This window comes from Passer montanus, unplaced genomic scaffold (assembly GCF_014805655.1).
Source record: "Passer montanus isolate IOZ18808 unplaced genomic scaffold, ASM1480565v1 scaffold45, whole genome shotgun sequence".
In the NCBI taxonomy this organism is placed as follows: domain Eukaryota; kingdom Metazoa; phylum Chordata; class Aves; order Passeriformes; family Passeridae; genus Passer; species Passer montanus.
The window spans coordinates 6,209,445-6,232,854 of NW_024369373.1; the positions used below are offsets into that span (position 1 = coordinate 6,209,445).

General features: G+C 39.4%; 1 protein-coding gene across 2 annotated transcripts in view; it reads left to right on the plus strand.

The window, feature by feature from the left end:
• CBFB (core-binding factor subunit beta) overlaps positions 1-23,410 on the plus strand; it is a 37,717-nt gene that overhangs the window by 7,172 nt on the left and 7,135 nt on the right. Inside the window, exons 4-5 of one of the 2 annotated variants that reach the window (XM_039721210.1) lie at positions 11,622-11,738; positions 15,662-15,788. In XM_039721210.1, coding sequence (XP_039577144.1) covers positions 11,622-11,738; positions 15,662-15,788 — 244 coding nt within the window. The remainder of the gene's footprint in view (positions 1-11,621; positions 11,739-15,661; positions 15,789-23,410) is intronic. The other variant, XM_039721209.1, reaches the window with a different exon arrangement.

Consider the following 23,410-nt stretch of genomic DNA (forward strand, 5'->3'; position numbering starts at 1 on the left):
AGTGTGTCACTATTGTGCTAAAGCATTTTTGTACACAGATTGACAAAGCTACCAATGCAGCATCTGCTGGAATTGCTGCATAAATGATTGAATTTTAGAAAGAGCAACACTCTTGTGAAAGTTGGGATTCTGCAAATACATACTTCATAGGCTTGAGGTTTTTCAATCTGGTATTTCTTAACTGAGGGGATTTTTTTATATGCTTAATTTGCCTTTTAATTTGATGCATCTGATGTTCACAATGGGTGGGTAGGCCTCTGGTGGATACCCTGTCTTCATTAATCCAAAAATTGGATGGCTCACTGTACGTTTAATGTTTCTGCTCATTTTAAACTCAAGTTTAAATTTTTATTTTCTGAGATAGCTTTAACATTCTGTGCTGTCTTTGACCTGCAGCAAATTTAATTGTGTATTTGAGCAATTTTTCAGGTTTGTCATAGAAGAAAAAGCAGCACTAAAAATAGGTCCCCAGATCATAAAAATGATAGAACATTGTATTTCATTGTGATTGTGGGTGTGTGTGGGGTGTGTCAGATGCAGTGTGTGTCCTCTTTCTGGGGAGTTGAACCATACCAAGGCTTTCTGATCCTCTGTGTTGTTAGCTAATGTCCAGGAGTTTTTATTTGTTTTTTGGTAAAGAATAAATGAATAGATATTAAGAAATTGAAAGATAGGCAGTGTAGTAGCCTCATGTATTGCCTGAAATACTGGATAATTAAACCTTGCAATTAAATGGAGAGCATTATTTTCACCTTGGTTTTCTGGTATTATTAATGACTTGCGCTAGTAATGAAGTTCTGTAATTTTTATTTCAGTTTTGTACTGATCACATACGAACTTAAGGCTGAGCTGTGTATGGACTTCAGTGCTTCTTAAAATCTAATCTTTTTCAAAGTCCCTTTGTTGAGAACTGTCTGGTCAACTTTCTTTGCATGATTCATTTTGTGTACTTCTTAGAGTCAGATAATGTCCCCAGTTTTCATTTCTTATTCAAGCTATTCTATAGCTCCACTCTTTCTTACTTGAAAGAACTTTAGTTCTCAGTTATTCTTTTTCACTGTTTAAATACCAGTCACTGATGAAATCTGTGAAGTTGTTTTACTTCCCCTCCCCTTTATAATAAAATTCTCCATCTCATTCTAGTGCAGCTTTACTTCCTGTCTGTTCTTTGGTGGCAGCTGCTCATAAACCAGAGTCTTCCACACGGGTTTACTTTGCTCTAATGTGCCATGAACTCTGCAGCTTTGGAGGAAAGCACATCAGACATGATTTAAATTGATTCAGAGTGCCTGCTGTGCCACATGTGATGTAGCTAGGATTTCTACTCATTAACCATTAACTTTGTTCTAGCCATAACTAAAGATTTTCAGTTTTCTTCCTAAAGATGCTGAGTTTCTACTTGCACAGTTTTTTTGTCAAAACTGGATTTTATTTTGCTCTAAGTTGGTGTTAACTGCTTGGATGAATATGAAAAAAAGAAATCTTTGTTATGCTGCAAATGTTACAGCAGAAACAAAAGTGTAATGAGAAATAGCTTTTAGTAAAATATAACACCTATTCAAATGGCAGCCAATAGAACCGGCTTTCCACTTTTCCTGAGCAGCCTTAAATAATTGTTACCCTCCTACTCATACCTTTTTGGGCGTGTGATGACCCCAAAACCTTGTGGTAGCTGGGAGAGGTTCTTCTGTGAGGAGCAGCAGGTGGTGAGAGAAGGGACATCAGCTGCTGGGCTGTCTGTGTGCTCAGAGCCTTCAGGGTCCTTTGGCCAGCTCCTGCCAAGGGAAGTGGTGTTGTCCTCATGAAACCCACATCACTGTTCTTGCTTTTGATCTTTCTCAGGCTTTGCTGTGAGCTTTAAACAAGGAGGTCAGTGTGTGGTTATTCTCACAGCAGACAAATGGGTTTGGTGGTGTATCCAGTTTGTACCCAGCCTGGCTAAACTGCTTGATTTTTTTAAATTTTTTTTTTTCCTTGGAGTTGCTTGGTGGGAGTCCTGTATAGGCTTGGTGGATGAGAAGAAGCCACTTCTCTTGATGATTCCCTTGATCATTTTTCATCCAGGATCATCTATATGGTTTGAATAAAATATTGGTTTTCTATAGATGCTTGTGTTTCTGGAATTTATTATTGTGTTTGTGCTTAAGAGTCCTTTAGCTGGCAGAGACTTCTCTGTTTCTTTTTCTTTCTAGTATTTTTTTTTCCCAGCAACATCTTTGTTTATGCTCCTAAATCCATTTTTACTTTAGAGGAGGATGAAACTTTTTCTTTTTTTTTTGCCTAGATACTTGAAAATGTTCTTCATTATGCCTGCTGTTGCATAGAGGAGAGCTGTTTAATCCAAATTCCATTTGAAGCCACAATCATAATGTACCTGTGCTTATTCACTCTACCACCCAGTTAGGAGATGCCTCTATGTGCGTACTGTGAACAGTTAGAACTTGGATTTTGGGATACAGTTTATGCACTGTGAACAGTTAGAACTTGGATTTTGGGAAGAGGGATCTTTAGAGGATGTAGACTGGACACGGTGTCCTGGCAGGCAGCCCCTGGCTGGGTTTGGGCAGTTGTTCCTGCAGAGTGATTTATCATCGGTGCCCTCTGCCACTGCAGCGTGAGTCACCCCAGGCACCTCGCATGTGACAAGGACCCACAGCCTTTCCCCTGGAATCCTTTCACCCTGCAATGCTCTGGATCCTTTTGGGACTGCCCACAGCCTCGTCCCTGCTGTTGGGACAGGCAGTGATGATGCCATTTTGGAACAATGCTTGGGAGCAGTGCTTGCAGCCCAGCTGTGGAAGTACTTAAGGGCTGCTGTCAGTAAACCTGCTTCTGCTTAGCCTTTATTGTGTATTCTAAAAGCAGTTACTCAGTCATACTACCTTGAACTCTTTCCAGTGGCTTAAATGCACTCATTTGAGTTGTATAGACAAGATTTCAAATATACACATGTCATCATCCTAAAGTTTCCCAGAAGAGGAACAAAACTGGAGTTAGTGAGCTAAATTTTGCATTTGGGAAGCAGCTATATATAAGGACAGATGAGTGCTGTGTGGATGAAAGCAGTACTTGAGATCTCTGCAGCATAGATGCTGGAAGAAATCCAGACATTTGGATTGTTGAATTCTCTTGTTTGCATATCAGTCTCCACTTACAAAGGAAAGTTGCTAATATTATGCTTCTTTCCTGTTCTTCTAAATGAATGAGAAAAGTAAGAGAGTTATTGTTGAGAATGTCTGCTTCTTTCTGAAAATCACTTAATTCATATTAAAAATAAGAAAAATTCAATAAGATGATGAAACATTTGCTTCAAGAAACTGTCATTTCTGAAAGTTACTGAAATGGTTCTTCAAGCTTTATTGTCCAAAGCACAAGTAACGAAATTAGCTCATTAGCTTGCATAATTACAAGTTTGATGTTACTCTGTTAAAGACAATTTCCAGTCATTGCTAAGGATGTTCTCTGCAGAAGCTGATAGTTTTCTACAGAATAATTGACACTATAAAATTTTATTGAATGATGAAAGCTGAATAGTTGTTATAGTATACAAAACCAAAAAAGTACTAACATTATTTTAAGCCTTGATGCAGCGCTACTTGTTGAGCAAACGTTTGAACAGTTTTTTCCAGACTTTAATCCTGCTTAAGGAGAAGGGTGAGGCTGTTGGAGTGCTCAAGGAGGCCATGGAAGCTAAAGGGTAGAGGAAGCAGCTTTTCTTCCCCTCTCTTGCTTGGGTCAGGGTCAGTTCCTGGATGTTTTTATTACCTGCTTGCCCATATTGTCAAAATCAAGAAGCTTCTTTTTTGTATAGTTGAGTGTATTTGCATTATATATTTTGAGTTTTCAGTCCAAAAGGAGAGGATTAGCAGGCTGTTTATTTGCACCCAGGCAGCATGGTGGGCAGGTGAGGTGTTTTAGATAAACCTCTCTTTCTAATCCTCTGTTGTAGTTGCTAGTTGTAACTACTTTTTGCTATGTGTTTTTCTGAAAGCTTGAGAAGAACAAATTTCACAACCAATTTTGAAATTTGTCTGGAAAATATTCTGTCAACGTGGCAGAAAACTGTGTGTCTGTTAGTTACTGGGTTTGTGAGCAGAAGCATGCATGTGTATTTGGAGCAGCAAAACCAGCAGCGATCTCCTGGCTATATTTTGCTGCAAAAGCATTATTGTTTTTAATTGGTGCAAGAAAAAATGGGTCTTTTTAAACACATGCCCTCTCCATTAAAAGGGAGTATAGGTTTAAAATCCAGCTATCTTTGTCATGCAGAATCTAGTGTAAAGATAGGCTGATAAAAGACCCTGTAAAGTTTCACAGGGGAAAACCCCAGCATGTATTTGCCTTTCAGATTTTTCTTGTTGTGCTCCTTGCATTTTGGTTGATTTTCAGTTCCAGCTCTGTGCTTGGTTTTGTGTTTTGAAGGCAAATGGATAGAGCCTGAGCATGGCATGCATTTCTCTTTGGGAGTCCCTTCTGTAGTGACAATGTGAAAACTAGAAGCTGTCTACTTTTTGCTTTGTATTGGGGCTTTTTTCTGGTGGTTTTGGTCAAGTCTGGTTCATGTTTTCTGCTTAGTCGAGAAATTGCAGTATTTTGGAATGATGAACTGTATCTAGAGACTTGGTTATTAGATGATGAGTATAATTTCTGTGCAGTAGCATTTTAGTTTTTTTTTTATCTGAGCTTCTGAGCATAAGTACTGACCAGTGATTTTAATCCAGGAATAAAATGCTCCACAGATTTTAATCACATTTGTTCTGACATCCTTACTGCTTCATATCTGTTCTTAGTTATAGACTTGGTTTTTAGTTAAGTGAAATAGCAACCTGCTTAATTTAATGAAACATTGATCTGCTTTCGAAAAGGAGTCATGATTACATAGTTGAGCTAACTATGCAGAAAAAAACCTAACAAATGCAACCAACCAAAAAACCATAAAAATACCAGGTTTTCTACAAGGGACTTGTAAATTCTGACTCTCCAGTAAGGTTAGGAAAATTCTTCAGCTATTCATGTTTTTGACGTTTTAGAAACCAAACCCCACCACTGCAGTATTTCAGTAGTGCACAAAGCATGTTGAGAGAAGTTTTGTCACAGTTCTGATATTACTTACAGATATTTTTGAAATGAGTCTGTACATGGGAATTTCTGCTACATAGAATTGTAAAAATGGACTATGTTGCATCTCAGTGTTTACTGATCTTTGTAGTAAAACCTGACGACTTGCATAAGCATATTTGAATATTGAACAAAGTAATATCTGACCATCAGGTTTTGCTGTGAAGTTGGAAATTGTGGTATGTTCTGAGGTGTTTTTCTAGTTGTGAATTGGAGTGCATTCTTTCCTCAGCTGCAAACGAAATGTCTGTGTGTGATCCCAAGGAAGCAGAGCTGGAGGAGCAGTCCCAGGCAGAGAAGGGTGCTGCTGGGCCCAGGGAGGTGTCCCTGGGCAGGGCACTGTCCCAGGAGTCCCACTTGGCAGCTGCTCAGGAAACAAGGGCCTGGTGGTGGTGGTGTGGTACAGCTGTGCCACGGGTGCCACCCTTGAGGAACTTGAAGCTGTGTTCATCTTGAAAGCCACAACTGGGTCACTTATGCACAAGTGTTTAGGAAAGGCTCTTGTTTGGTCAGAAAGTGTCAATTCCCATACATGTTAGCAGAAGAGTGTAAGGTTTGAATCTAAACAAAACCTCATTCTCATATAACGGAAGAAATTCCAAGATGTAGCTTTTAAAATAGAAGACATTTTCTTTGTGTGTCTGAAGAAAGAATATGTTTTAAGGAATGAGACAGAAAGATTGACAGAAATTAAAAGCACTAAGAAGTCTTACTTTACTCATAGTCACTTTCTAAATGGGATTATTTTCAGCTGTTTCTATTTATGTTTCATTCCAGTTTAAATTATGTTACAAGGTTAGGGTATGACAGTCAAATTTAGGAAGTCAGATAAATGCTGTAAACTGTTCATTACTTGGTTGCTTGTCATTAGTTTCTTTTAAACTAATGGTCAATATCTGAAAGAGTAGTGTGAAGCCTTGCATGAAATTATCAGCTTTTGCTGTAACTTCAGTTGGTGTTATACTAATCAAGTTACTGTTCTGTTTTGTTCCCCAAATAGCTGAGGATTTTAGTGTATAAGTTCCGTTGCAAAGTTTTAGAATTTTTTTTTTTTGCATGTCATAGATTGCTTCCTCTCCTACTTTGCCCCCTCTTTGAAACCCTGGCGAGAGACCCTTCTCTGTAATATGAAAGGGAGTTTTTGGGAGGAACACAGGAATGGGACTGATGCAACTTTACCTTTCAGAGCAGTCGTGCCACTTCTCTGTGGCAAGATCACAGCCTTTTAATTATGAAATGTATATATAATCCTATGCTGTTGCTGTTAAAGGAAACAGTGGAATACATAATTTCTCCTGTGAACATTTTGTACAGGTTGTTTCCTTTTACTTGCTAGTGTATACAGATAATGTCAAGAGAAGCTGAAATGATGAGGTTAGCCTTACCCCATTTAACACTTTTCTTTCTTGGAGTTAGTGTTCAAGCTGTTTCTTTCTTAGTGGTCAGTGTTTCACATATGAAATCACCAGAGAGAATGCTGTTGAAGTGTTTAAAATGGGGTATGATTCAGGGGAAGGTGGGATCAGAAGTGGGATGGATGGATGGACGTGGCTCAGCCCGTTATGAATGGGCAGATGTGTGCGTGATGAGGCACAGGGTGAGTCAGAACTGAGCCTCTTCTCAAAGAATGCATTTTGCTCCAGTGTGCTGGGAAAATGAAAACACAAGGGAGGGGACTGCGCCACTTCACTGGGGACTGGTGTTTCCTGGGGGTGAGGTTGATCTCCTCGGTGGCGCTGGCTGTTGAGAGCCTGCTGATTCATTAGCTGGTGGGTGGTGAGAACTGTGTGCAATCGCTGGGGGAGGAAATGGCTGGGCTGCTGTAGGGAGAAGGAGCATTTTCTGTAACTGCAGGATGTGTGGATGCAGCGCACTGATAGCATTCCTCCAGCAGATCAGTTAAGTACCCTGCTGGTGTGAGATAAAGGTTTACTAGATGACTAAAATAGGATGTGAAACCGAGGTTTTTTGTCTTGTGCTAAAATACAGTAGCTTTTTAAAAAGTAATTAGTTTGGATTTTAAAATACGAATGAATGGTGTTACAGGAGCCATGTCCCTGCCTGTTCTTAACAACAGAGATAATTCCCAGTTAATTGGAGTTGGGGGGGAGGGTTGTTCATTTAAATGCAGATGAAAAGAAATAACAGATTAGTTACAAGGATACAAAAGGGAAGGTGAGATACTAAATGTTGAAGGTGTGGCGCGGAGATCTTTGAGAACAAGCCAGCGGGAGGCCGAGGAAGCACAAACACAGCTCAACAACTTGGAGCCCAGCTAAGCCTATTCATGCAGCACCTTCTCAAGTTTGTGTGTGTTTACGGCGCTGTTTGTCCTCTGTGCAGATAATCTGCCCGGAGATAAGAGTGTTTGCTCTTGCTGCTTGTTCAGTCAGCAAGCAGAATATTTGTTCTAATACTAAAAGCCTGTTTCCAATGTAAAAGCAACATGTCTATGTTTCCCATTTAAAAATTCTAATGCTACTTTGATCTGTAGTAGGAGTTTGAAATGGAAGAAAAAGCCTGTTTCCAATGTAAAAGTAACGTCTATGTTTCTCATTTAAAAATTCTAATGCTACTTTGATCTGTAGTAGGAATTTGAAATGGAAGATGTAATTTGAGATGAAATTAGTTCTGTAATAGCCACCTGAACAAAAATTCAGCTGCTATAAACTGGTGAAAATTGCATATTTCAGTATGTGGCAGTTTACTTAGGTCTCCTAGTCTAACAAAGCTTTGGCTGTGCCAGTGTGTTTAAAATGAGGGTGCAGAATGAGAGAGAATTTACTCTCATCCTTGAACATGTGTACAAAGATTCTTAGCTTAGTTGCACAACTGTCCACTGTCAGTGGCAGAAAAAGCATACTTCCTTTGGTTTGTAGGACAGACGGTATTCTGAAGAGGCTGCTGCATAATTTTGCTTTTCCTCTTGTATGTCCCTATAATGCCATTTTTTTACGTAGCGTTAAATTTGTCCACTGAATATGAATTTGGTAATTGCCTGACTTCCAACTTCTCCTCCTCTCTCGTATGTCCCTATTATGCCATTTTTTACGTAGCATTAAATTTGTCCACTGAATATGAATTTGGTAATTGCCTGACTTCCAACTTCTCCTCCTTCCTTCTGTTCTGTAGTGCTTTTCACCTGTCTCTTGAAATTTACAGCACTGACTGCCAGGCGTTATTATTAAAAGTACCCAGAGGTATGTGGAGGATTTATAAAATGTAATAATTTTAAATTAAACAATTTTAAATTTTAAATTAAATGCAGATAATCTGGGGTTAGCAATAAAACTTTGAAAGAGTTCTTCTAAAAAAGACATGGTGTTTATCTACTTCTATAATATTGGGGGGGGGTGTGGAATTTTGGGTCTTTTTAGAAATAAGGCAGCTTTTGCCCTTGGCCTTCTACCATCACTGTCTTGAGACAATTTTCAGAGCAGACAATTCAGAAATTTTTTAGAAGATTACTTTGCTGGATCTTGAGGTGCCATAATAGATAATGTGTTCACAGACAGAGCAGTAATTTATTAATAATTCTGTTAAGTTCAGAAGTTGAAAGGGAACCAACATGACTTTATCTGAAAAGAAGGAAATATGTGGTTAAACGTTTTTGGCTATAATCTTAGGTGGTTTCCATTTTCCTGAAAGAGGAGAGGGGGGAAAAGGAGTTTAAATTCCTTTCTCAAAATAAATTAAAAAGCACCAGTGTGCATTATTGTGTTTTAATGAGAGAAAAGTTCCTGCATAAGCTCGTGGGGTTTCAAGATGAATGATTACTATGTTTGAATGATTGTGTGGTAATTTCAAAACTCAGAATATCTTGAGAACGAATTCATGCTTTCAGTAGTGAAAAATATTTGTTTATCAGAGTTTTGAAGACCTCCTGAATCTGGTGGTGTAAGGCTTCCAGGGCTCAGATTCAGGAGCAAGGGCAGACTCCTTCATCTGGAAAGGTCAGGCTGCGTGCCAGAGGCTCCCAGGCTGCTGTGTCAGCAGCTCGGCTTTGGCCGGCGTGCTCAGGGCAGATTGCAGGCAGCAGGAATCACATCAGCTCTGCCAACTTGTTTCCTCTTTGACTTCTGAAGGCTTTCATAGAATTTGCAGCACTGCTTGGGCTTCCAGGTGATGCATGAGGCGTTTGGGGTTTTGAGCCCTCAGCAGCTGTCTGAGCTACCTGCTGTTGCAGGAAGTTTGTGTGTAAGGCGCTGGCAGCTGCAGTGACCAAGGCAGTTGAACGGCCTCTGGAATGGCTTAGTGGCACCATAATATTCCTTATCAAAGAAACAAACAAAAAGTATTCCTGGACATCTTGGAAAGCTGGGTTTTGACATCTGTGGGAAGGCCTGTGTAACTTTTGATGTCCCAGGTTGCTGTTGTGGGTCAGAAGGATAGGGGAGGTCGAGTGAGAGGTAAACCTTAAGTGAAAGTCGGCAAAGTGCTTATTTGCTCCTGCAAAACATAACCAGCATTAGAGTACAGGCTTTTTTGTCTTTACAGACTCATGGTTAGCTTATATTGCCTTTTTATTTCCTCTCTTGAATTATTCTTCATTTGCCTTAGAAGAGAATGACAGGCTTTTTTAACTGTCTTTCACTTTTCAACTAATTAAATGCATCTATTAAATGGATGCTGCGTCCTTCATTTGTTTCTTGTGAGATGAATGTGTGAAGACTGTGCTGAAGGGCTGCAATGTATTTTGTATGTTTGAAATGTTTAATCTTGAAATGAGGGCTGTGGGAGGTGGTTTCCTGGTAGTCCACATCTTACTCATGGTGGTTCTGACACCTCTGCTCTCAGAGGCTGTTGGCCAGTGGATGTCCCCACGGTGTGCTGTCCCCACAGTGTGCTGTCCCCATGCAAGGCTGGGCTGTAATAACTCTCTCAGATGAGCTGTGAGTGCAGGCAGACACAGAAAACCAGGCTGTGCTCTTCGCAGAGAGCCTGCAGTAGAAGTGCTGGTGGGAAGAAGATATGCTCAAACAAATAACATTTATTGCCTCATTATTGAGATGCTGCATTTTGTACTAATTAAAAGGTCTAAAGCTGTGTTGCTTCATACCAAAGTGTGAGAAGTTGTAAAAATCAGGTTTAGAGATCAAATGTTTGTTTTCTTTGGCAAATGACATTACTCGTTTGTCAGTTCGATTCATGTTATTTGCTCCCTGTTTTCCACTCATGGGTTGCCTTTCATGTTGTTCAGTTCTTAATTCTGCCAGCACAGCCTTTGCATGAGGGGGGCTTCCCTTTCTCTGTGCCTCCTGGAGCCCTTTCTTTTTTTGCTTGAGTGACCTTAGCTGGGAAGTGTGGAACTGAGCAAGTAGGCACAGTGGGGGTGCTTTGAAGTGTGTTATAGTGCTAAACATCAATTATGCTTTGATGAGGATTTGCCAGGGGATTAATTTAGAACTGTTAGAGGAGGCACTGTCTGAAAGTTCCCCTACCTAGCTGAGCCCCAGCTGCTCCTGAAGACTGAAACAAACTCAGATGGATTTGGAATGTCTAAGCAGTCTTGTCAATTACCAAATTCATATTCAGTGGACAAAATCTGAAGTGGGTGTAGGTGTGTGTGCATGTTTGCCTCTTTGGTGATTCAACATGGACAAACTCCTGTCCAGTGAGAGGTTTTGACTTGCCAAGTAGGCTGAAATAGCAATTGAAGGTTTATTTTTCTAATTTTTTCTTTTCTGTACAATTCGGGTAATTTTACTGTGACTCTGTTTTGTTTAAGAGGGATATTATTAAGTATAACATGTCAAGCTCATTTAGTTTGATATCTGCTTCTTTTTAAGTTTCTTTGTGACATCACTTTGTGTACTGTTTTCTGGATGTGGGGCCTTAAGATCATGCATTATTCCATGCTGCAGCACAAGGCACAGTGCATGTTGGTGCTGTACTTGGTGTTGCTTCTTTTGAAAAGCCTGTCACACATGCTAGAATTGACACAGGAAGACTTCCTTATTTTTAGCACGATGTGTGTGTCATGTATTTTACTGAACTTTGAGTAGTTTGCAAATTTGAGGAGGACTGAAACCATTGCTTGGTTTTAGTTGAAATCACTCATTTATTGGGATAAAATACAATGTTTCTTGGGAGTAGGAAGGAGAGTTCTCATTTGACTGTTTAGATGTGCTGTAGGATTCTCCCTGACTGGCAGCATGCCACTTCCTTTGTGACACAAAGGTAAGCTGACAAGAAAAACCCCTAGTTTAACTGCAAGCATAAGAATTCTAACTGAATCCTGGTGCATGCCAGTTTATAAAATGAGAACACAGCTTAAATTTATTCCATCCAGTACAGTAGGCAAAAGTTAAAGCACTCACTTGATTAAAATGAGTTCTTGGAAAGGAAGCAGTAGAAGCTGTTAAATGGAGTCTCGTGTTACCAGCTGGTTTGGATGTTCTTCTAAGAATACATATAGAAGCTTCCTGGATCAGTGTTTTCATTGTGCAGGCACATGTGTAAGAGCTTGCAAATTCATAGCATGTGTTTTGCTTTTATTCCAGGTGTACTTGAAGGCACCTATGATTCTCAATGGTGTCTGTGTAATCTGGAAAGGCTGGATAGATCTCCAGAGACTGGATGGTATGGGCTGCCTGGAATTTGATGAAGAGAGAGCACAGGTAAGACACTCTGCCTTTGGCTACTTACATATTTGTTTGTTCTTCTGGAGAGAAACACGGTCTTTGCCTTCACTCTGAGTACAAACTCCAGAGAAAACTTGCAGTATGGAAGTTCAGAAATGTGGTTGTAGCAAAACACTACTTTAGCTGCATTAGGTCAAAATGTTAGGGGCAGGAATCATTTGTAATTTACAACTTTGAGTGATTTTGTACTGTTACTATGCTACAGAGTAATAAAGTATTTTAAATCTTTGATTCCTCCAAAATACCAAGAACACTCCTCTATTGTGCCTTGCCTCTCCCTAACTTAAGAAACATTTGCACATTAATGAGGTGATGTTTATGTGACTGTGTTTGGGATTGTGTCAAAGTCACAGCCCTGAACACTTTCTCCATGATGCTAGAAAGAGAGAATAGTCCTGCCACCCTTTGAGAATCCATGAGAAAAGCCACAGACCAAAGCTTTTACTCTAAATCCACTCTTGCTGTGCGTTCACCTCTTTCAAAGCTGTGTCAGTGACCTGGGCAAGCTCAGTTCCAGCTGCAGCAGAGTCACTGCTGTGGACTCCATGCATTAGGAGGCCTTCAGGCTGTAGTGCCTTACACAGCCAGTGTATAGCCCTGAGGAATGTAACATAAATCCCAAGGTTCTTGACTAAGTTTGATACATAATGCTAAGTCACAGGACTTCTGAACTGAGAGCAGGCTGATGGGAACGTGCACTCAGGAGGAGACAGTGTCACCCTTTCCAAAACTGGAGAATGCCTGAAGAAGGTGGGCACCCTTCCCAAAAGGAGAGGGGTCAGGTGACCTGTGGGTTTAATTTTTCTCCTCTTAATTTCCCAATAAATATTTTTGTAAGTGCTTGGATTGCTTTAGTTTCCCAATGTGTATATACTGTCTTAACAGCATTTAACAATTCCCTTTTGCTGTCTTCAGAAAGTGTTTGTGCACTGAGGCTGTGATTTACTCTTGTGTGTGTGAGGGGATGTGTGCGTGCTCTCAGGGGTCAGTGCTTTCCTGAGTTGTGAGTACAGGGTGCTGAGCTGGAGGTGTTGCACTGTGTGAATCTACAGAGATGTTTGCACTCAGTTACAGGTGTGTAACTTGTTTTTAGTTTGTGATTCTTGGCAACTACAAGGTTGTCAATGGTCACTCTCTGTGCTACAGTAGGGATGCCCAGTGTCATAAAGAACTGTACAGACACAGGAGTAGCTGCACTCTTATATGTGTTAGTATTGTAAACATCTGGACAATCTCTTACATTCTTCAGTTTCCTTTTTCCTGTATCTGTCACTGCTTCCTTGTTTAAAACTGTTGTAATATTGCAAGTGGCAGTTGACAGAACTGCTGACTTTGATCCCAAAATAACACTGATGTCAGAGGGGGCTTAAGTGCCTCATGTGGTATTGCCTGTGTTCCTACTGTCCTTTGTAAGAGGTCCAGCTGCCCTTCACACCTCCCTCATTTTTTGGAAGCTTGTCTTAAGCAAATGTAGTGCTCTTGCATTTTTCTGTCTCTTACCACCTCATACTAATGCTAGGATCAAATAAAACCTTTCTTTGCTGTCATACTTTGGAAAACATACAGCCCTTCACCAGGTCAACAAATACTGTAGGAAGAGAATTTCAATGTGTTAACATTGAAATATTTTAATTGTACACATTAAGCTACTGTTTTTTCCACTTAATCCACAGCCTATCCATGTCTTGCTACTAAGTGGTCTTACTTTTTGTTACTGAAAGTCTTTTCCTGCTGGGCTGCTGTGAGGACTTGTGTGTAAGTGTGGATGTGTGTCAGCTTATTTTTTTTATATGCTTTAAAATTTCATTTTCTGGACTGGGAGGTTTGGTTTTGTTCTCTTGTCATGTTGATTGCTCATTCCGTTGCTCATATTTTGCTTATTTTTGCTTTTCTTTGTAAATTTATACCAGGAACATTTTTATAGAACAAAACTAAGATGTATAAGTTATTTGGTCTCATACAGCTGAATTTGCTAGGCTATTATTACTAGAATTGAGTGACATTTAAAAAAAAAACTTTTGTTAAATTCCCATTGTATAAAGTTGGATTGTTGGTTGATTTGTTATAATGTATCACCAAGAATAGAGCAGAATTCTGTGTTTTGCTAAAAAAGTTCTGATGCTTTTATCCCTTTCTCAGACGTAAGCAAACCAGTGTTTCAGCTGTCAACACATCTTCATTCTGGATGTCAACATACTGATTTTTTTCCCCATGAATTTCTAATTTAGTTTCTTTTGGTTATGACCATTTATTTAAAATATTCCATCCAAGGCTTTACGTCAGCCTTCTATTTCATAACCACTCTAAATGATGGTAAAATGCAAAAACCTTCAATAAAAAAAGAATCTTCTTCTATTTAAGTCTGATTTAAAATAGAAGGTAATAAAGACATACATCTCTTTTGTAAACTAAAATGAAGGCAGCTTTTCTGGAGTCATCTGGGAGATGAGCTTATCTGTTCTCTCTCTAACCTTCTGCATTATTAAGAACAAACTTGCTTTCCACTCTCTGACCCTGGTTTCTCTGCCTTATATGAGCACTAAAATGGCTGTAAAGGGCAAAATTCTAATCTTAAAAAGATATATGGTGTTAAAGTATTATCTTGTTGGCAGCTTTAAAGAAAAGAAAGCCAGAAAGCGGCGGCGAAAGGCAGAGCTGGGACTGGCAGCTGTTTGTATTTCCCTGCCTTGGGCCACCAGGGAGCCCCTTCACAGCATTGCACAGAGCAGCTCCAGGGCCCACGATGGTGCCCACGGCAAAAAAGGCAATTTAACATCTTCTCAGGCTGGGGATGCTTTATCTTAAATTGAAAAATTTATGCACTTAGTCCCCAGGTAGATTAAAAACTTAGTTTTGCTCTCTGCATGTTTGTGTCCTCTAACAGTCAAGGTCAGCTTTTTTTAAAATTATTAACTTTAAAATAACATTTGCATGTATGTGGGAGTTGTCAGTAGAGTTAGCAGTAATTCCAGTTGAAGAGCTAGAAGGAGGGAGAACCAGTACAGTTTATCCCTTCCTGGTTTGTGGGGCCGCTTCAGATGGGACTCTTCCATTCTGATGGGGAACAGTAAATGTGTTAAGAGGTCTCCTTAAGAAAAATAACTTCAGCACAATTAATAATGGCTCTACATATTATCAACACTTTATTTAAAACATCTTCTAATAGAAAATACAATTTGAAGGAATTTTTTTTGAGTGTTAGTTTATCACATCTGTTCATGTGCATAAGCCATTATTGAAAATAAGCAAAAGAGCTGTTGAAGACCTGCAGATTTCTCCTCCATTGTGTGGAAATGTGTATAAATTGGTGGAGGAATAATTTCTGCTTTGCACTTTCCTATGCATTTAAATTTAAATAATATAAATGTTACACAACTATTAAGAATGTTCATACTGATGCACCTGCAGCAGCTTTTGATAAAATGAAGGATTTATTTGGTTTGTAACTTTGGTAATACTTACTTTTAAATGCAAGAGAATTAAATTACCACTGTTTGTGTAGTGGACTCCTGTCTAGCTATACCTGTGTGTACTGTCTTCAAAATGGCTTTTATAAGGAGAATAAAATGTATTGCCTTTTACACAGAACTTCTGAGAATTCCTAGCCTGGAAAAAAAAACAAGCAGCATTTAAACTGCTTTAGAACAGCAGCTCTCCTTTGAAAATATATTTTAGTAGTAGCTGCATTCCAACTATTTGGTTATCTCTACTGCTGTATTGAAGGTGAGTAATATTTCATCAACCTGTATTGACATTTGCTGGAACCTGCCCGTGTTCTAGCAGGTTCTGCAGGACATACTTGACTTTGCTGCCAAGGGGTGGTTAATATTCAAAAGAAACGTGATTTGGTGGCAATGAGGGTCACCTTTTGTGTCACTCTGTGTCATCTGCTTTGGTAGCAGGAGGATGCATTGGCACAACAAGCCTTTGAAGAGGCTCGCCGAAGAACTCGTGAGTTCGAGGATAGAGACAGGTCTCATCGGGAGGAAATGGAGGTGAGGGTTTCACAGCTGCTGTCAGTAACTGGTTAGTACTTTCCCAAAACTTTAGATTGTTTCCATTTATGTGTCTGTTTGTACAATGTCGTGTATTGTGTTTGTTCAGTGATGTTATATAAAAATTGTAAAATGTGTTGTTTTTTACTCTTGTAAAATGGATTTCAAGTTTTTTAAAGTTTTGATAAGAATTCTCTGATCATGTACTTTTTTTCCTTTCTGTAGATGGTCTTTTCTTAAGTGGGTACTAAAGCTGTAAAGACATTTCTTCAAAGAGTTGCCATTTCTCTCTGAAATGATACTTTAACAGCTGAGAGAGAGATCGTGCATTTCTCACGAACACAGAAAAGGCTTTGGGAGCTGCAGGGGCAGAATTTTGGAGCTTGTTATCCCATGTTTTGGGGAAAATTACTAGCCAATTTAATCAGATGCCACAGTCTGCTTTCTTGCACAGGCTAGTTTTATTGTCTTCTCACCTTTTTCTTACGGGTGGGAATTCTCATTCTTTTTTTTTTCACTGGTTTAGTTTCTCTCTTTTATTCTTTGCTTCTTCAGGGCTGCACAGTCTTGAATCTTGTTCTTTCTTGATGAAAGCAGAAATTACTGGGATTGAGAAAAGAAGAGCCAGGAAAGGGAATGGAAACCAGCTGCTCTGAGATGTCAGAAAGGCGAGAGCTGTAAGAGGACAAGTAATAATACATAAGGGGAGTTGGCAAGTTAAGGCAGGCTGCAGGTCAGGAGAGAATAGGGAGAACACAGAAAGGCTTTGAATTTCTTTCCCTTACTAATGCTGTTTCTTACTTCCTCCTTCATCAGTACAGCCTGACTTAACTGTAATCAAATATGATCAATCTGCTGGCTCTATGGTTTTTAGAAAATTTGATTATTGTTATTGCTAAGCTACTTTTCTTCTGGCATTCTTTCGGATAGTTGGGATGATCAGACAGACTTCCTTTCCTTCCAACTACAACTGGAAGGCACTGAGCATGAGAATGAGAGGGAGCAGATAGGCACAGAGGATAATATCTCTCTCTTTGAAGTGGCTGGAGTGTGTCTCCTTGCAAACACTGCTGCAGCCAGGTCGGATGTCAGCTGTAACAAAGGTAAAATCCTTGCCTTGGAGGCCCTGCTACCACTGGATTCTTGGAGCAGCAGCTGGACTGCCTGAATAATTCTGTCACAGCATAGCTACAACCTGCTTGTAAGTTCACTTCAGAAGGAAGATAGAATTAGCTTTAAGTTGCTCATGAAGACCTGTGCCAGCTTGTGAACAACACAGTGGGAACTTTAGGTCCAATCTTATGTCTTTAAGCTCAATGTACTTAAAACTTTTCTTGATATATTCTCCTTGCACTGTGTCCTTCATCCTCACTCCTCTTACTAAGCCATGTGCATGCTGAAGGTTAAAAAAGAATGAGGCTTCCTGAAATAACTTTTGGAGTTCTAAGACACGTAATTTTCCTCCAAGTGTAGAAGACACTTACTTGGAGCTGGGCTGTGTAAAAACACTATTTCAATTAACAGTGAAATTGAGATAATATTGGGCATCTGGGGCTTCATGGCACACATCAAAACTCATGACACTGAGACACAAAAAGCAACATTCTTGGCTGTCTGCAGGAGCTGGATGCAATAACTTCTGAAAACACTCTTGCTTTTTATAGGGCAGAAGGCAGTTGCTATTAAGTGATGTCCTTATTAGCTGTTGGTACCCATTTTCTCTTGAAACAACAATAGTTGTTGTCCCAGCTCTAAAGCACTGGTATAGATAACCTACAGAAAGGAAGAAAAGAAAAAATTACTGACTTGAAATATGTTTAAGTAGAATGAAAAGTATTATCAAAGGTTGTTTCAAGTTTGTGATGTCAAATACAAATCTTTAATAATTGTAATACATTGTTTTGCATACTTTCCTATTTATTTTACTGTGCCTCTTGGATATGTCTAACCAACAGATTTTTTCCTCCAGTACTCGTAGGTCTGTAATTGGTTTTTACATTTCAGTTTTCATTCCTGTGTTTGGAGTAAGATGTCCTGAACTTATATCTGGAATGTTTACAGACAAGCTTTTTTACTCTCGATCTTAGGACTGCATAAAAATCAGGATCTTTTGAGATGAGATGGGAGAGAGCAGAAATAGACTTGCAAAGCATTCCTCAAGAGGAATCAGATTTCTAAATCATTCATTGTTACCCTTCTTTTCAATCTATTGCAGCATTTGGGCAGAATCAAATGAACTTTAATCAGTAAGCACTTGGTGTTCATGATCCTTGTACAGAATTCTCAATAGAAAGTGATGCATAAAAGTGCATTCCTGTATTTGTTGTATTTGTGGCCTGTATTGAATTTTCCAATGCTGACGTGCTCAGTCAGCTTGGAAATGCAGTTTGTCAGTGGCACCCTTCTGATGATTGCATTGCTGACAGCTGCAGAAACCTTAATCCAGACTGCCTTGTGTTCTGTTTCTGTTCTGTCAGTGGGGCCAGCAGTATCTTTGGTTTCACTACAGCAATGGTACTACAAGGCTTTTATATGGAAAAGGCCAGTTCTAAGTGTGCTGACTGAGTTTTTATGTATGTTATGCTACACACAAATGAAGATACTTTCCTTGTGATCATTTTAATGTGATTTCTATACAGCTTTCATTTCCTTAAGAAAGTTTTAGATTTTTCTTTTCTGCCATGCTTGGCATGGACAGTAAAACTCAGATTTGGCAGATGTGGAACAGGATCTCATCAGTGTTAATGATGGTTTTAAGAATTGCAACACTGTAGAAAATCAGGATATTTCTGACAGTAGAATTACAGTCAAAATGCCTTTAATAGAGACCAGATTCTGCTCCAGTGGGGGAGGGAAGGGGAATCCTGCAATATTCCACCCACTCCTACCCAAAACAGAGGCGCCAGCTCTTTGGAAATAGTTATCCATCCAAAGCCTGGCAGCATATGAAAATGATCAGACTCAATTCTTTATTTATACAGCTTTCTGGGTAAAAAAGATTTCCCTATTCTAAGTCTTTCTGTAGACTTAACATAAAGTCTGTAGACTTAAAACTCCCCACAAAAGAGTGATCAGTGATAACGTATTGAAAACAATGTTAAAGTGTCTTGCATGTGGCAGTTGGATTTTATAATGGTGACACTTTGCAAGGGGAAAAAACTACAAGTGCAGTAGCAATTTAAAAATTACACTTTGCTTATTTTCATTTTTAAGTATCCTAAAAAACTCCCAGCCAATTAAAAAATTCTTCCCCCTGAAAGAAAGGCAAAAAACCCCTTCAGGGTGTTGTGAGGTTTGTTTACTGTCTTTTCATCATATAGAATCCCTTCCATTCCAGTTTAGCACACCAGATCTTTATTTTAATGAACATATTCTTTGTATCTGAGGGCATCTGAGGTGGGCTGTGCTTGAATTTTCAAAGGTGATCATGTTTTTGTGCAATTACAGCACTCTGATGTAAATAGGGTGGGAGTGGATTTAGGAATTTTCATTGAAGTTTTTAAGCACCTCTGAGTTGAACTGCCTTCTGCTACATTTTTAACATAGTTTGTTTTGAATACAAGATGCTTTTGAGTTTTTATATCAACTTATATAGCTCAGTTATATCAGATACTGCAAATCCAGCCCCGCTGTCCAGGATTCTTTTGTTTCAAAGATGCTTTTGAAGTCAGTGAATGTTCTTAGTGCCTTCAGAATTAATATGGTATCCCAATGGCTTTTACTTTTACAAAAATGTTGGAATGCTGAGACAGAGAATGTTTAATAATACACATAAAAAAAGACCTTATCCCCATTTAAAGATTGTTTTTTTAAAATGAGGTGTTTGAACTTGAAGTATTTGTACGCTCTCCTTTGCCAAACTAGAAGAGCAAGCAGACTGAAGGGATGTTGGTGAGGCAGATGTTTAATTTTCACTGTCTTTATCTCCTTGGGTCGTGGTTGAGAGTCAGTCTGAGTGTCTCTGGTGTGGTTTCAGTATGAATGACCAGAGTCAGTGTCAGGACAAGAAGTGTTCTGCAGAAATTACTGTGAGGTTGCTGTCTAGACGTAAATTTCCAGGAAGAGCTTTTGTTTGTTCTTCAGTCTTCTGGCATAGTGGCATGATGCAAAAATGTGTCACACTGTCCAGAAGGGCCTGGGAAGATTTAAACAGCCCCTAGTTGGTGAAATTAGAATTTATTGAAAGTAATGGCCCATGTTCAGTGAGGAAAAGCCACAAGCAGGTGCCTCCTGACAGCTCTTTGCTGGAGCAAATGGCACAAAACGTTGGATTTTCAAGGTAAAGAGAGGAGGCCTTCTGCTGAGTTGCTGTGTGCAGGTGGGGGTATTTTGTGAAGGTTTGTTTTGTACAGACAGGCTGTAATTTCAGACTTGCAGTGATCTGTGTGAGTGCAGTTTGTCCAGCTGTGTTCTCCAGAGCTTGGCTAAGGATGTCCCCATGGCTTTCCTTGGGGATGGGTTGGATCTGTTCTTAGTCTTCCAATGTAATTTCTTCAACCAGTGTTTTTGAAATGTCATATTTTTCTACTTTGTGTTCCTTTCCTATGTTGCTGCCGTGCTCTTTATTTTAGCAACACTGTGAGTAAAGAGACGGAGTGGTTTGCTCTCCCTAAAACAGTCTAGTCTAGCAATCTGTCTGTTTGTGGTCTTGTGCTAAATATAAATTACATTAATGGCTAAGCAGAGCCATTTTGGGAAACTGCATGAAATTCCCATTTTAAAAACCTTCATTTTGCTGAAAAAAACCCCTGCTTTGGAAATTGTTTTTCTTCCAGAAGCAATCCCTCTCAGTACAAAGCACCAAAAACCCCCACCAACCCCACCCTTTAAAAAGTGCTGGAGTAAAAATTTACTTAAATTTTAAATACTGCGTCCTGCCCTAGGTTTTTACATATTATTCTTGTTTGTTGGGAATTACCAGTTGAAATGGGCAAGACACATTTCATGTAATTTTGCTGAAGTTGGGAACTCTTAAAAAAACAAACAGGATTTTGTTACAGAAATGTAAACAGTTTACAGTTGAAAGAAAATAAAGTAGTAGGACTGACTTTCATGTTCTTCCCAAGGTTCTAGACAGTGAAATTATTCTCCTTTTCTTAATTTTTTCTAAGATGAAACTCCTAGTGTAAATAAATGCTCTAACTAATTATATTTTTCTCAAATACAACTGACTTCAGAAGAAAGTATAATATTACAATAAGTATGTGGGGACTTTTTTGTTTTTCATTTTGGCTCAGGGTTTTTTAAAAAAAATTTTCTCATCAGATTTTAAAGGGTTTTTTCCTTATTAATCTGGAATTAATTTAATTAGTGTTTACTGTATGTACTCTCCAAACTGATGATGATAGAAAAATAGAACAACCTTTAACACAGATTTTGGATGAAAGAAACCCAACCCGTAGATTTTTTCATATGCAGTGGGTTGTGTAGACTTGGTATATGCTTGTACACAATCATAAATCTTTGTTTAGATGGAGGATGGAGACATCATAACTTGGAAAGAGGTGTTTGAGTGGGAGTGTGTTGCCTCAAAAGGTTCTGCAGTGCCAGTCCAGTGCAAGTAGCCAGTTAAGTTATGGCTGGCTTGCTTCACAAGAACTTAAATAGCTGGTGCTTGTGCAAAAGTGCTGTAGAATGCATAGATCAGAAAAACAATTTGTGCTGTACAGAATCAATGCTGGCTGTAGGATGGAGGAGATCAATCTTGCAAATCAGGGAATTCTGTAATATAAGCGTCTTCTTTCAGTCAATGAAGGTTAGAAAGGGGCTGAGCAGCAGAGGAATACTGTCTAGAGGCAATCAATATTAATTATAAATTTATAACCTTTAGACCAGCTTTCAAACAGTGCTTTCTAAAAGGGAGCACTTTAAGCTTTTTTCCCTTGGAAAAGAAGTTTCAATATGAAAGTAAAAATTTCAGTCTCTACTCAAAGCTCTTCAGAGCTGCCTATTCCAGCTGTGCTTTTTCCTTCCTTGGCTTGCAGTGACCTTGGTCCAGTTTGGGGCACAGAATCATTACCTTCATAATAGCTTTTAAACAAAGATGCAACCATTGCAAAGATTTCAGGTGAGGGGGTGCACGGGGTCAGGAAGCAGCTGTGCTGCTTGGCTGGTCGTGCTCTGGAGCCCTCTCACAACCTGTGGGGGAGCAGGCTCTGCAGGTAACACAGTTCATGTGTGTTTTCTGTCAGTTTTCAGGAAGTAGATAGTAGTTTGAAATGAAGTCTTGATGGAGGTAAGTGGTAAATAACTCTTATCAATGGCCTTTGTCAGGAAGATTTTTTTTATTTTGACTTTCAGTGAGCTTGAAAAACAATGGGAATGGAAGCAGGAATAAAAAAGAGCATTGGGTATAGAATTCATGGCATTAATAGTTCTACAGTTACTTCAGTCTGACATCCAGATCTCTTGCCAAGTTTGAGAGCCTGTTTTTCATTATTTGCATAATTTAAGTGGTGCTTGACATTATAATTAAGAAAGATCAAGGCTACTTCTTCCCAGGTTCAGTGAAAAGGAGAGCTGATAGCAAAATGAATGTTATGGGCAGCCAACAAAGCAACTGCAGAGACTGGATCCAGGCCATGGAGTCTAATGCTGATAGCTATGCCTGCTAGGAATGTGGTGAAGATCATATCCCCTCTGGCTGCCATGGATCTCATGGATGTGAGCAGTGCTGCTGCTGTGGCTAAAGCTCTGGGAGGTGAAGAGTGAGAGTCTGTGCAAGGCCCCTGGAGACCAGGAAGCACATGGGCTGCTTCATCAAGCTGTGACCAAAGAAGAAGTTCTGTGATATAGAAGTTGACATTCTCCCTATGCTGTAGGGCCCCAGCTTTGCTGACTCCAGTTCTGAAGACTGATTTTCTCCTGCCCTTCTGTTGAGTGAAGGTTACTGGAGGCAGGGCCAGCATTTTGCTCAAATCTCCATGGGAGAGGCTGTTGTTAACCAGCAGCTCAAAGAGTTTCCAGTTCATTGTTGTGAGTCTGCCTCAGATACCAGGACTAATGTGAAGGTGTGCTTGGTTGTAACTGGTCATTTTTCTGAGCATTGTTCTCTTTATTTCAGGGCTGTTTTGTTTTTTTCATTTGGGTGGTTTTTATCCTGTGGTCGTATACTTTTTAGAAAAGTATCTGCAAAGTATTCTCAGGTTTGGTTGGTTGGGTTTTTTTTAATCCCTTTTCAGGAGGTTGGCAGTCCTAAGAGAATCCAAATGTTCGCTGTTTAGTTTTTCATAGCATAGCCTGATTTTTCACTTATTTAGTAAATTATAGATGGCAGATGCCAAGGCACATAATGCATTTGCTCTGTCTGTTTCAGCAGGACAGAGCTGCCAGAATCCAATTAAAGAATTGCAGTGGAGTTGTCCATGGAGAGACTTTCTTTATTTTGGCTATTCTTTTTTGTGACAGCCCTTCCTCAAATTAGCTCCCTCTTCCTCCCCTCCTCTTCACCAGTGTCCCAAGTTGTATGTGCAGTGGGTATGGTTGTATTTGTCATTTCACTGTGTGGCATTCAGAGGTCCCAGTTTTCCCTGCTGCTTTTTGTAAGTGATTCATAGAAAGGGAGGGCCATCTTCATGGCAGTCCTGTCCATCCTTACTAAATTTGCTTCCAACTTTCTCAGTTCTGCTTTCTCAGAGCTATCATGTAACCCAC